At 37.2% G+C, this 12,781-nt stretch overlaps 1 protein-coding gene across 2 annotated transcripts; it reads left to right on the top strand.

The window, feature by feature from the left end:
• Nucleotides 5,991–12,593, top strand: LOC18790710 (probable sucrose-phosphate synthase 3). 2 transcript variants are annotated; one of them, XM_020567813.1, is made up of 12 exons: nucleotides 5,991–6,973; nucleotides 7,510–7,742; nucleotides 7,873–7,936; nucleotides 8,044–8,739; nucleotides 9,107–9,241; nucleotides 9,323–9,454; nucleotides 9,539–9,715; nucleotides 9,795–9,848; nucleotides 9,947–10,009; nucleotides 10,264–11,214; nucleotides 11,312–11,444; nucleotides 12,175–12,259. In XM_020567813.1, the coding sequence occupies exons 1-11, from the start codon at nucleotides 6,695–6,697 to the stop codon at nucleotides 11,441–11,443; spliced, it is 2,916 nt and encodes a 971-aa protein (XP_020423402.1). In that variant the 5' UTR covers nucleotides 5,991–6,694; the 3' UTR covers nucleotide 11,444; nucleotides 12,175–12,259. The 2 variants fall into 2 exon arrangements, with proteins under 2 accessions (XP_020423402.1, XP_007225402.1); XM_007225340.2 differs by having other exon boundaries at nucleotides 5,994–6,973; nucleotides 11,312–11,439; nucleotides 12,175–12,593.

The raw sequence follows: 12,781 nt of genomic DNA, 5'->3' as shown, positions 1-12,781 counted from the left end.
AGAAGGTGTTCAAACTGAAGAAAGCACTCTATGGATTGAAACAAGCACCTCGAGCTTGGTACAGTCGCATAGATGCTCACTTTGCTAAGCTTGGATTTCACAAATGTCCTTTTGAGCACACACTTTATGTCAAGACTGAGGAAGAAGGTAAAATACTCATGGTATGCTTGTATGTTGATGACTTGATATTCACTGGAAGTGATGCTAAAATGTTTGATGAATTCAAGAAGTCTATGATGATGGAGTTTGAAATGACTGATCTAGGATTAATGCACTATTTTCTTGGATTGGAAGTCATTCAAACTACTGCTGGTAATTTCATCTACCAGAAAAAATATGCACAGGACATTCTTAACAGGTTTCAGATGGATGACTGCAAGCCATTTGGAACTCCAGCTGAACACGGCTTAAAGCTATGCAAAGACAAAGGTGGAAAGGAGGTTGACAGCACTTTCTATAAACAGATAATTGGGAGTCTCATGTATTTAACATACACGAGGCCTGACATCATGTATGCAGTGAGTCTTGTGAGCCGATATATGGAAAAACCAACTGAAATGCATCTCAATGCAGCAAAGAGAATTCTCAGGTATGTAAAGGGGACAATTGATTATGGTGTGTTTTATAAAAAGGAAGATGGTTCTGGTTTTGTTGGGTACACAGATAGTGACTATGCAGGTGATATAGATGATCGTAAGAGCACTTCCGGTCACACATTTCTGCTCAACTCTGGTGCAATATCGTGGTCCTCAAAGAAGCAACAAATTGTGACACTTTCCTCAACAGAAGCTGAATATGTAGCAGCAGCTGCAAGCTCCTGTCAAGCTATGTGGCTTAGGAAAATATTTGAAGTGCTTGGTGATGTTCAAAAGGGACCAACAACCATCTACTGCGACAACATGTCAACTATAAAGCTATCGAGGAATCCAGTCATGCATGGGAGAAGTAAACACATTGATGTACGTTTTCATTTTTTGCGTGACCTGTGCAGTGATGGGAAGATTGTACTTGAATATTGCAAGAGTGGGGAGTAGGTTGCAGACATCTTAACTAAGCCTTTGAAGCAACCTGCGTTTGAGAAGCTGAGAAGCATGTTGGGAGTTTGTTCATTTCAAAGCATTGAACAGGAAGATGATTATGTGATGGTACCTGCATTTGAGAAGCTGAGAAGCATGTTGGGAGTTTGTTCATTTCAAAGCATTGAACAGGAAGATGATTATGTGATGGTGTAGAGATCCTAAACTGTTTTTCGTAAAAATCAGTTTAAGGGAGGGTGTTAAAAGTTATTTAGTTAAGTTTAATTAGTTTTTTAATTAAATAATGCTGACATGGCCATGTAGAGACCAAGTCAAGATGAAGTCCTAAAATGTAGAAGTTGTGGTTTAGTCTGTTCACCACGTTCAAATTTGCTTCCGTTGCTTAAGGTAGTTGAACTCCACAAAATCTGCACTTGTGTGTTAGTGGTTATTGTGGAGATTGTTATTTTGTAAGCTTTGTTTTTCAGATATATATAAGAGAGGAAAACTGCAGTATTCTTGTGCTGTGAAATACGTTTACTCAAAGAATCCTTTTACGTTTAAGTTAATTTCAGTTTCTCAACAAAAATCCCTCAATTCGAAATAAGCTCACTTTAGATCCCTAGTCTAGAACAAAAAAGCCTACTGTTTTTCTGAATTTGAAGATGTTTCAGTGACCCAAACTAAATTTCCTACCTTAGTACCATGTGCTATTGTGAATTTATTTGTTCTGCAATTGCACATGTATTTTAAATTAATACATGTACAAAAAGGATATTATTTACCCTAAAATCTAAATGCCTCATAAATATATACAAGTATAATGTTCTAAATCACAAAGTCGAAGAGATATACCTCTGCTAGATATTGATTGCCCATCTTTGGGCCAAACTCGGGCTTCATTAGAGCATCTAATCCACCTTTATCCACAACAACGTCGAAGCTCTCATCCTCAAACTGTAATTAAATTAAATTATACATAAACGGTTAATCAGTATTAATTATTTTGCATGCATGCACTGACTCGCTCCTTTAAAATATATATACAAGGCTAGGATGAAGCTGTTCTAATTATCGACAAATTTGAATGAGAAGCTAACAAAGTCGGTTGTTCTTAATCAGTTGAGTTACAAGTCTCTTATAGTGACTCGTTCTTCTTTTACATTCCGAGTCAATTGAAGTAATTACGTATACCTGCATGGTGGTAATGTCCATGACTTGCCATTTCATGCCAGGGCGTTGGCACGCATTGCGGCATAACATATCGGAAATGGCAATCTCAGACAAGTCAATGTTGGTGATGGCCTTAAACCCGACATCATAGAGGTGCTCGGAGAGGTGGGAAGTCCCACAACCCGGCACGAGTATTCGGAGTGGTTGGATTTGGGAGGTGGGAGAGCAGTGGGGCTTGGAGCTCAACACAAGGTCCAATCTTTTTTATCTCTCTCTAGTCACACTTGTTCCGCTTCCCTTCTCAGCCAAAACAGAAATTCTGATTTTTTGTCTGCAAATTCGATCATATTGTCATCTCTTTTTTCTTTTCCCACATTATGTATCTCAATTTCATATCTTTATTATCATTACGTAAGAAAATGCCATGCATTATAATTACATACAAGCAACAATATCTTCGAGGAAATATTATTACATAAACAATACTAAGTTATATCAAATGAATATTGAAAACGAAAAATAGAAAGGGGGGAAGAATATACTGAGCATTGTATATAAGAGCATGAAATGATGTGACCCAAATGTGCACAAAAATCATTTCTTCCAAAGTGTTGCAATTGATCAAATAATTTGCTCTAGTGTGTCAACCTCAAAAGCAAGCATACGAAAGCGACAATGTCTCTTTTAACCTAAAGATATTTTATTTGCAGTGCACATGTGATGTACGAGAATATTTGCAATTTGGACAGTTCATGAAATTCATAAAGCAATGCGTGGCATGCATTGAACAAGTGGTCCAAGCAAGGCTTCCACGTATACCTATCAAACGACACTGATTCCTTTTACCATTTCAAGCATATTTATTTTCTTTCTAATTTGTACTTGAGAAAGTTGAAACATGCAGACGTTATTTCCTTTGATTCTTTTAGATTCAAGATATTCAATCTGATTTGGCCACTTAATTTTCCAATTTTGTTTTAAATTTCAAAGAGAAAGGACAACACATGAATATCGCATATTAAATAAGGGTATGTAAAAGTTCAGTAATTTATATCCAATCAATCCGCCTACTCTGATAACAAGGTAAATTTTTAAAAAACGAACAGCAGCCCACTATTAACGGGAGAAAATAAACTTTGTCATATCCTCATATTATAACACGCGTGTGTACAAAATGTACTAAAAACTTGTAGATTAATTTGGCGCTCGTTCTCTATTATTTAAATTTATCATGAAGAAAATCCTCTGCTTAATTTTTCTTTACTAGAATTTGCTCGACATGAAAATATATGACCTTTAAAATCCCAAAGCAAGGGGCACAATTTAAATCCATACACGGAGACAAGAAAAAAAGAATTAGTACATGCAGGAGAACAACTTACACAACACACTGATAGAGGGCAATGTGATATATGCACAAACAAGGTTTGCTTTCAATAATTCAGTTGGGAAAGGTAATCTCTCCCCCTATAAATGACTGACTAGTGTCACCGAACAGTCTCTGTCTTGGATGTGCAATTTATTCATTCCCAATTATATTTGTTTGAATTAATGCTGTGGCAGTTTGTTTGTGCTGGTGAAGTATTCAAACAATTGATGTAGAGCGTTTGTAAAGGTTACCTGCAGTCTGAAAAAGTATTCAAACATTCAAGGCAAAAAATTTGGAAGAGATATAAAGTTTGGTTGATAGTGATTACCACTAGGTGGCAAGATGTTCTGCTGCCACATACTGTATGTCAAATGCAAGCAGGTTTAGGGAGGGGATAGGGTGTGAATAAATTAATGGAAAGAAGAAAATGACAAACAATTGTGGACATTCAACTCAATTGAATAAATAAGAGATTTAAAAAATAAATTTTTATGAATAAGTCTATTTTAGCATGACATGTTATATAAAAACTTATATAAAGTGTATTTGGAGAGAAAAATTTAAACTAGCAACTTGTCATTTTCTAAATAGTTTTTAGTGAGTTAACATTTTTTAAGAACCAATTTGAAAAATAATAAGTGACTAGTTTTGAGTTTTTCTCTCCAAATAGGCCTATAAAAAAAAGGGAGATTCACTATTATACATAATATATGGACCCGATTATAAAAAAAACCTACATAAAATGGGCTTTAGAAACACACTCATAGCTCATTTACAACATAAAAAAGAGGCTTCGAACTTTCTATAAATTACAAAACTGCCATCAATTTCTTAAAACAAGCCTAACCCCAAAACCTCATTAAAAAACCAAAAACACTCAAAAGGGTATCAAAGTAATTTAATAATCAAAATTAAATTCAATATGGCCAGTTGTCATTTTTTGGAATTTTTTTTTTTTTGGTTTGTTTATAGAAATTAACTGGTGTAGGGTTTATCTATATCACTAGTGCTAAGAATAAGTATATAACTAAATATCTCAACAAAACAAAAAAAAAAAAACTGGGGTTTTAAAGTTCTTTATTGGAATAGTAACGATGAAATTGGGATAATTATGAAGTTACAAAAAATAATCCTGTATTTTCATCAAATGGGAGGTTTATGTACAGTAGTGTACATGAACAGTCTGTTTCTTTGATTTCAAAAAATTACTAGGGATCTATAAATTTCAAGCAAAATTTGCAGTTTATTCTTGGACTTGCAATCATCGGTGCCAAGTAAAATCCATTTGAGTCATTCGATGGCAGTTCATGTCGCATCCAGGTGGAAGTTGAGGATGAAAATGTTGTTTGAATTATTCGACAACGTTGTACGAAAATGGTAAACAATGTTCTCACTTTACTTTTCTTACAAGTAGGGATCATCTTTTTATCAACTTGAGGATATGTGAACTTAGGATCTCTTTCATTACTGAAAAAAGCTACCACTATAATTCAAGTTAATTAGAATACTTTAATTAAAGTTATTTTTTAAGTAAATAAATTGATGCCAAAAAGAACAAAGGGGCAAAACCCAACAACAAAGATATAAATGGGTTGAGTTATTGTGACTTTTTAAAGTGAATTTTTGGAATCACCATCATACTGCACATGTGGTGTTATACAAATCTACTCATTTTATAAATGCGTATCTATTTTTTAATATTATACATGACATATCAATTATGTCGTTCGTTCATATTATAAATTAATAGCAGCATTACGATATCACAGCAACAAAAAAAATCACCATTTCATTAATTGTTACATAATTAATAAAATATACTACTATTGAAAATATTAATTCTTTTATAAGAAGTGATATTGGGCGTTAGGAGGTCGAACAGAGGACCACATGTATAGGGGGGCAAAGACTTCTAACAACTCGAACTATAAACTCACTGCCTATCAAGAATATATAAAAACTTTGTTATATATATATATATATATATACAGTCCTGATCTCTTGGACTCCTGTAGTCCAAGAGATTTATGGTCACCCACCGTTGGATGTAAATTCAACGGTTAACTTGAATCGGGTAATAATCATTTATGTCATATTGCATTTATATATATCATTTTGAACCATTGGATTAATATCCAACGGTGGGTGACCACAATCTCTTGGACTCCTGTAGTCCAAAAGATCGGGACTGTATATATATATATCAAAATCTTGTTACGAAACTATATTTCTATAGTCATAATCATCCTTGTTTATTGAGGTTGTTTTAAACATTAGGGTTGCCCTTTGTAATTTTCTATTTCTTAATTGTCTAAGGAATGGCATGGATTAAAAAATTCAGTGTAGAAACAACATGTAGCAAAAACAGAAGAAGAAAAGAAAATGTTATTGCAAATTGCAATACAACCAGAAGAAAAAAAAAAAAAAAAAAAAAAAAAAACATTCCTAGAGGAAAGCAGCGATGGCAGTTGGTTGCTTCCAAATCTCTCGGGAGATGAAAAGCAAATGCGGCCATCTCGCATTGGGAAGCGGACGATCTTGAAAGGAGTGATTTACCCACCATCACGGGACACGTGTGGGACGCACACCTCTCGTGACTCTCAAGATCCTCTCGACACGTGTCCTCATTTCGGACCCACCGTTCCAATGCCATGTGTTTCTCTCTGCGCACCCATATCCGTCTCTATTCCCACTCATTCAACAAGTTCTTCTCAGTACTCGGTCTCCAAACTCAGCTTAACTTCCTCATCACCGCACAAACAATTTCAAATTCCAATTCCCAATAAGCTCTTCTGCTGCTCAGTTAATTTCACACACAAAATATTCACTCTCTTTCCCGAGAAAATGACAGAGAAAGTCTGAGAAAATAGCCAAACACAAAACCCAATAAGAATATCTGCTCTGCATGTCATGGTTTTTGGGTCGTTGATCACTTCTCTGGCTTTGTCATTTAAAACCCATATTTTCTTCTCCAATGAAAATCCTTTGGGACATTGAAATTGCAAATTAAAACCATCCCATTACATATCATTGCATGTTATGTGTGGTCTTGTTAAGATTACAGGGAAGCCATAGCTCTTTTCTTGGTAGAAAGTGGAGAAATTAATAATATATAAAAAAGTGGGGTTTGTAGAAAATGGCTGGAAATGAGTGGATCAATGGGTACTTGGAGGCCATACTGGACAGTGGGTCTTCCGCCATTGAAGAGCAGAAGCCGGTGCCGGAGAATCTGAGAGACAGAGGGAATTTCAACCCAACCAAGTACTTTGTGGAGGAGGTGGTGACAGGGGTCGATGAGTCTGACCTCTACCGGACATGGATCAAAGTGGTTGCTACCCGCAACACACGTGAGCGCGGCTCCAGGCTAGAGAACATGTGCTGGCGCATTTGGCATCTTACCCGTAAGAAGAAACAGGTTCTTATTATTAATCCTTTTCCTCCTCTTCGTGTGTTTGTGTGTGTGTGTAACTTGGGCTTTTTAACTTTAGAAATGGTTAATTCTTTGTGGAGATCATGTTTTTACAGCAATGTCAATTGTTTGATTAGTGTTTCTCCCCTGTTTTGCTAAGATTTGGAAATAAATAATTAGTAATTTCTTTTTTAAGCTAAGTTGATTTATTAATTCAATATCTTGAAGTTTGAGGCAAACATTCATACTTGTACATGGAAGTTTGTAAATCTGTCCTAGTGTTAGAATACTTGTACTGTATGCTTATCCTGTTCATACTATAGCACTAAATTTTAGGCCGAACCATGTTTTTGAACTAGTTCTGTCTGAACTTTCTGAAATAATCTTCAAAGAGAGAGGCCAATTCACTTTTTCCCCATGGTTGATGGCTATCTGTCCAAGATTGTCAATGGGACACATTTTCCCCTCTAGTTTTTGTTTACTTTAGTTTTGGAGAAGATGATAGCTTGGCTAATACACTACACTCGCATGACTCTTGTTAGTTGGAGATCGAGGAACATCAACGGTTAGCAAACCGCAGATGGGAGCGGGAACAAGGACGTAGGGATGCAACTGAAGACATGTCAGAAGATTTGTCAGAAGGAGAGAAGGGGGATGGTTTGGGGGAGATGCTGCCATCTGATACTCCAAGGAAGAAGTTCCAGCGTAACATTTCTAACTTGGAAGTGTGGTCAGATGATAAAAAGGAAAAGAAGCTATATATTGTTCTTATCAGGTATAAATATATACGTTGCATGTCATCATGTTAGAGTTTCTGGTTTCTTAATACAGACCAGGCTAGTTTTCAGTTAAAAAAATTTACACTTGAGCAGTTAAATCAATAAATTACTTTTCTTGATCAACAGTTTGCATGGTTTGGTCCGGGGAGAAAACATGGAGCTCGGTCGAGACTCTGATACAGGTGGACAGGTATCTGATGGCCATAGCATTTCTCTGAGTATATGGAAATAAAGATAAATTTTTTTTCCTGTTACTTGCATTTGAATCTGTGTTTGGCTTTATGACAACAATATCAGGTCAAATATGTGGTAGAGCTTTCTCGAGCTCTTGCAAGGATGCCTGGGGTTTATAGGGTAGATCTCTTTACTCGCCAAGTGTCATCTCCTGAGGTTGATTGGAGTTATGGTGAACCAGCAGAGATGCTAACTGCAGGTCCTGAAGATGGTGATGGTGATCTAGGAGAAAGTAGTGGAGCATATATTATTAGAATCCCATTTGGTCCACGTGATCAATATCTCAGCAAAGAATTACTCTGGCCATATATTCAAGAATTTGTAGATGGTGCTCTAGCTCACATTCTTAACATGTCCAAAGTTTTGGGTGAACAGATTGGTAAAGGCCAGCCTGTTTGGCCATATGTAATTCATGGCCACTATGCAGATGCAGGGGATAGTGCTGCTCTTCTTTCTGGTGCTTTGAATGTCCCAATGGTTCTAACAGGACACTCACTTGGAAGAAACAAGCTAGAACAGCTTCTTAAGCAGGGACGCCAATCAAAGGAGGACATCAATTCAACATATAAGATTATGAGGAGGATAGAAGCAGAAGAGCTTTCCCTTGATGCTGCAGAAGTTGTTATTACAAGTACAAAACAAGAGATCGACGAGCAATGGGGACTTTATGATGGATTTGATGTCAAGCTTGAGAAAGTGTTGCGTGCTCGTGCTAGGCGAGGAGTAAATTGCCATGGCCGTTACATGCCGAGGATGGTGGTAAGCCAGTGGCTTTATTCCTCATGATTTTCTTTGTTTTGCTTTTTTCTTTTTTATTATATCTAGCACTGCCTTATCGAGGATGTTTTGGGTGTTGATAAATTAGAAAAAGGAAGAAAGAATATGTGTAAATGATTTTGTTTTAATTTTTGTTTCCTGATCTTGGTCCTTTTATAATATGGATAACTAGAAAAGGAAGAATGACTCCAGATCCAGAATGTACTTCCAATCCCATTTTGACTACAAGAAGAAACTTGAGGATTGAAAACTAATTTCATGATTTTGAATTATCTATGAAAATGAAGATGAACATGACATATGGCAATGAGATTGTTTCTTTTTCTAAGTAAGTACATTCCCTATGTAGGTTATACCTCCGGGCATGGACTTCAGTAATGTTGTGGTCCAAGAAGATGCTCCTGAGGTTGATGGGGAACTTACTCAACTTACTGGTGGTACCGATGGGTCTTCCCCAAAAGCACTTCCAACAATATGGTCAGAAGTGAGTGCCTTTTCCTCATCATATAATCGTGCATTTAAACTTTAATCCTGTTGTTGCCTCATATTCAAAATCCTTTGGCAGCTGATGCGGTTCCTTACAAATCCTCACAAGCCAATGATCTTGGCATTGTCAAGACCAGATCCAAAGAAGAACTTAACCACTCTTTTGAAAGCCTTTGGAGAATGCCGTCCTCTGAGAGACCTAGCTAATCTTGTAAGTGGATTTGCCCAATAACTCAATTTACCATTAAGCAATGCAATTTAAAATTCGGACAACTTACTAATATGCTTTGAACAGACGCTGATAATGGGGAATAGGGACTATATAGATGAGATGTCTGCTGGAAATGCTAGTGTGCTTACCACAGTGTTGAAACTGATTGATAAGTATGACCTTTATGGGCAAGTGGCCTATCCAAAGCATCACAAGCAATCAGATGTTCCAGATATATATCGGCTTGCTGCAAAAACAAAGGTTGGTTTGTTTTTCACAATTTCTAGATAGCAATATAGTTTTAACAAATATTCTGTGCTAAAGGGTTAGATTATGGCAGGGAGTTTTCATAAATCCAGCATTAGTGGAGCCCTTTGGGCTAACCTTGATTGAGGTTAGTTTTTACTGCATACTGGCTTTTAAAGTGATCTATACTTTCTCCAGAAAATGAGACTTCTGCGGTTTAATACATTTTTTTTATATATGATTTAGGCAGCAGCACACGGGCTTCCAATGGTGGCTACAAAAAATGGTGGACCGGTTGACATACATCGGGTATAACATTTTTTATTTAACATTTGTGCTGCATTTGAGATGTTATGAAGTGAACATCTCCTATGCCCCTTCACCTAGAAGGAAGAGAAGGGACAACAGAGACATTTCAGAATTCTTTCAGATAGTTGTTATAGTTTTTAATTGTCTACTTTGTTCTAATCGGAAATTCAATTGATGCAAGCTAAGAGAAAGAAGACAGTGATTGCAATTATGTTGACCAAGTTACTTTTCTTATTTCACTTTGTGAATTTCAGGCGCTAAATAACGGCTTGCTTGTGGACCCTCATGATCAGCAATCAATTGCTGGTGCACTGCTTAAGTTGTTATCGGAGAAGAATTTGTGGGGTGAATGCAGAAAGAACGGTTGGAAGAACATACACCTCTACTCATGGCCTGAACACTGCCGGACTTACTTGACTAGGGTAGCAGCCTGCCGCATGAGGCATCCCCAATGGCAGACTGACACCCCAGAGGATGAAATGGCTGCTGAAGGGTCTCTCAATGACTCCCTTAAGGATGTACAAGATATGTCTCTTAGGCTCTCAGTTGATGGGGATAAATCTTCATTGAATGAATCTCTTGACGTGACTGCAGCTGCTGGTGATCACGAGGTGCAAGATCAAGTGAAACGTGTCCTAAGCAAGATGAAGAAACCAGAGTATGGTCCAAAAGATGAAGGAGGTGGAAATAAGCTGCTGGATAATGTGGCAAGTAAGTATCCCATGTTAAGGAGGAGACGGAAATTGATTGTTGTCGCGCTTGATTGCTATGACAGTTCCGGATCTCCTGAAAAGCAGATGATTCAGGTAGTTCAAGAAATATTTAAGGCTGTCAGATTAGACTCTCAAAGTGCTAGAGTCACAGGGTTTGCTCTATTAACGGCTATGCCAATGTCAGAAACAGTAGAGTTTTTGGCATCGGGGAAGATACAGGCAAATGAGTTTGATGCGTTGGTTTGTAGCAGTGGAAGTGAAGTTTACTACCCTGGTACTTATACAGAAGAAGATGGAAGACTTTTCCCTGATCCAGATTATGCATCACATATTGACTACCGTTGGGGTTGTGAAGGTTTAAAGAAAACCATTTGGAAGCTGTTGAATGCCCCTGATGGTGATCGAAATTCTGCGGCTTCCAGCCACATTCAGGAAGATTTGAAATCAAGCAACGCTCATTGCATCTCATACTTAATAAAGGATCCTAGTAAGGTAGATGAACTTTCTAAATAAATTTAGAGTGTTGGCAATTTAGAAATTATTCGGTTTTATTTATTTTGGATTGAATTCAAAATGTATGCTTCTGCAGGCAAGGAAAGTTGATGATTTGAGGCAGAAACTCAGGATGCGGGGTCTGCGTTGCCATCCAATGTACTCCAGGAGCTCAACAAGAATGCAAATTGTTCCTCTCCTTGCTTCTCGAGCACAGGCACTAAGGTAAGGTATTGTTGATATTTACAACTTGGAATACATGGACATCCTCTATAAGTTAACGGTTAGTTTTACTGTGTCTTTTACCTTTGAAATTGCATTTGCTTAAGCCTTAAAGTATGGACGTTGGTACCATAAACGCAATAAGGGAGTGTTCAGGGACTAACCTCAATAAGAAAAATGGTTGCTGACAATCTTTTTGGATACTTTGGTACTATAATATGTAACCTGTTGTAATATCCTTATTTGTTGCTCATTTATTCATTGTCAAGGGATGGTGGCTTTACACTAAATCCCAGATTAGATTTGCATGAAAATAGAAAAAGGAAAAGGACACAGAATTGAAGTTTAGATTTAATATAGATCATTATTTTTAAATGATTCTGTTGTTTTGTTCACAGTACAAGATCCTTATGCTGTGCTTAAATTGTGAAATGAGGTCAGTCTTAATTTTCATAGCATTTGGTGTCAATTTGGTTCATTGCTTGTATGGGAACCTTTGCAAAAATGAGTGACCGTAAAAGTTTATCTATGTCACTTTTGACTTCTTTCAAAAGAAGGGAAAGGAGACTGCTGATTGAATCAGTTACGAACCACCCTTGGTCCTTGGCACAAGTGGTGAGGAATGGGGTGCCCTGAGTAGTTATTAGCTTTCAGTAGATTTTGTAATGGCGGAATGACTCTGGGGCCTAATTACATGGTTAAAAACTGATAACCAGTTTCTTCGTTTCTGATTGTTAGGTACCTTTTTGTTCGTTGGAGATTGAATGTTGCAAACATGTATGTTTTCCTTGGAGACAGTGGGGACACCGATTATGAAGAAATGATATCCGGGACTCATAAGACCATAATCATGAAAGGGGTGGTGGCAAAGGGTTCAGAAGAGCTGCTAAGAACATCTGGAAGCTATCTAAGAGATGACATTGTTCCTCCAGAGAGCCCCTTGGTCACCTATGTAAGTGGGAAAGCGAAAGCTGATGAGATTGCCAATGCTCTGAAGCAAGTCTCTAAATCTGCTGCTGGAATGTGAGTTGTGGTTTATGTTTTGTCTTATACAATGAGTAATATAAAATAGTATTCCTCATGCATTTTCCCATTTACACAAAAGGCTGTTGTTGTTAGTATGACTGATATCCAATGTTCGTCCATTGCGATGCCCACAGCTCTCTCCCGATCTCTCTCTGTACATGTATTTCTCTTCCATTGTTTCTCAATAGCAACCCCGAAATCGCACTTCCATTAAAATGAGAGACAAATCATGGGTTCATTATGTTCACTTTGGTGTTTTGCACAGGTTACTCTAAATTTCATCTGAGCTCACTTGTGGCAGTTCATGGGCTGATTTTAA

Source organism: Prunus persica, chromosome G1 (assembly GCF_000346465.2).
Source record: "Prunus persica cultivar Lovell chromosome G1, Prunus_persica_NCBIv2, whole genome shotgun sequence".
Lineage (NCBI taxonomy): Eukaryota > Viridiplantae > Streptophyta > Magnoliopsida > Rosales > Rosaceae > Prunus > Prunus persica.
This window is presented reverse-complemented; position numbering and strand designations above follow the sequence as displayed.

Coding starts and splice junctions, on each gene's coding strand:
- LOC18790710 (XM_007225340.2), top strand. CDS start 6,695: ATGGCTGGAAATGAGTGGATCAATGGGTACTTGGAGGCCATACTGGAC. Junction 8,740..9,106: donor GTTACATGCCGAGGATGGTG/GTAAGCCAGTGG, acceptor TTCCCTATGTAG/GTTATACCTCCGGGCATGGA. Junction 9,455..9,538: donor TGAGAGACCTAGCTAATCTT/GTAAGTGGATTT, acceptor TGCTTTGAACAG/ACGCTGATAATGGGGAATAG.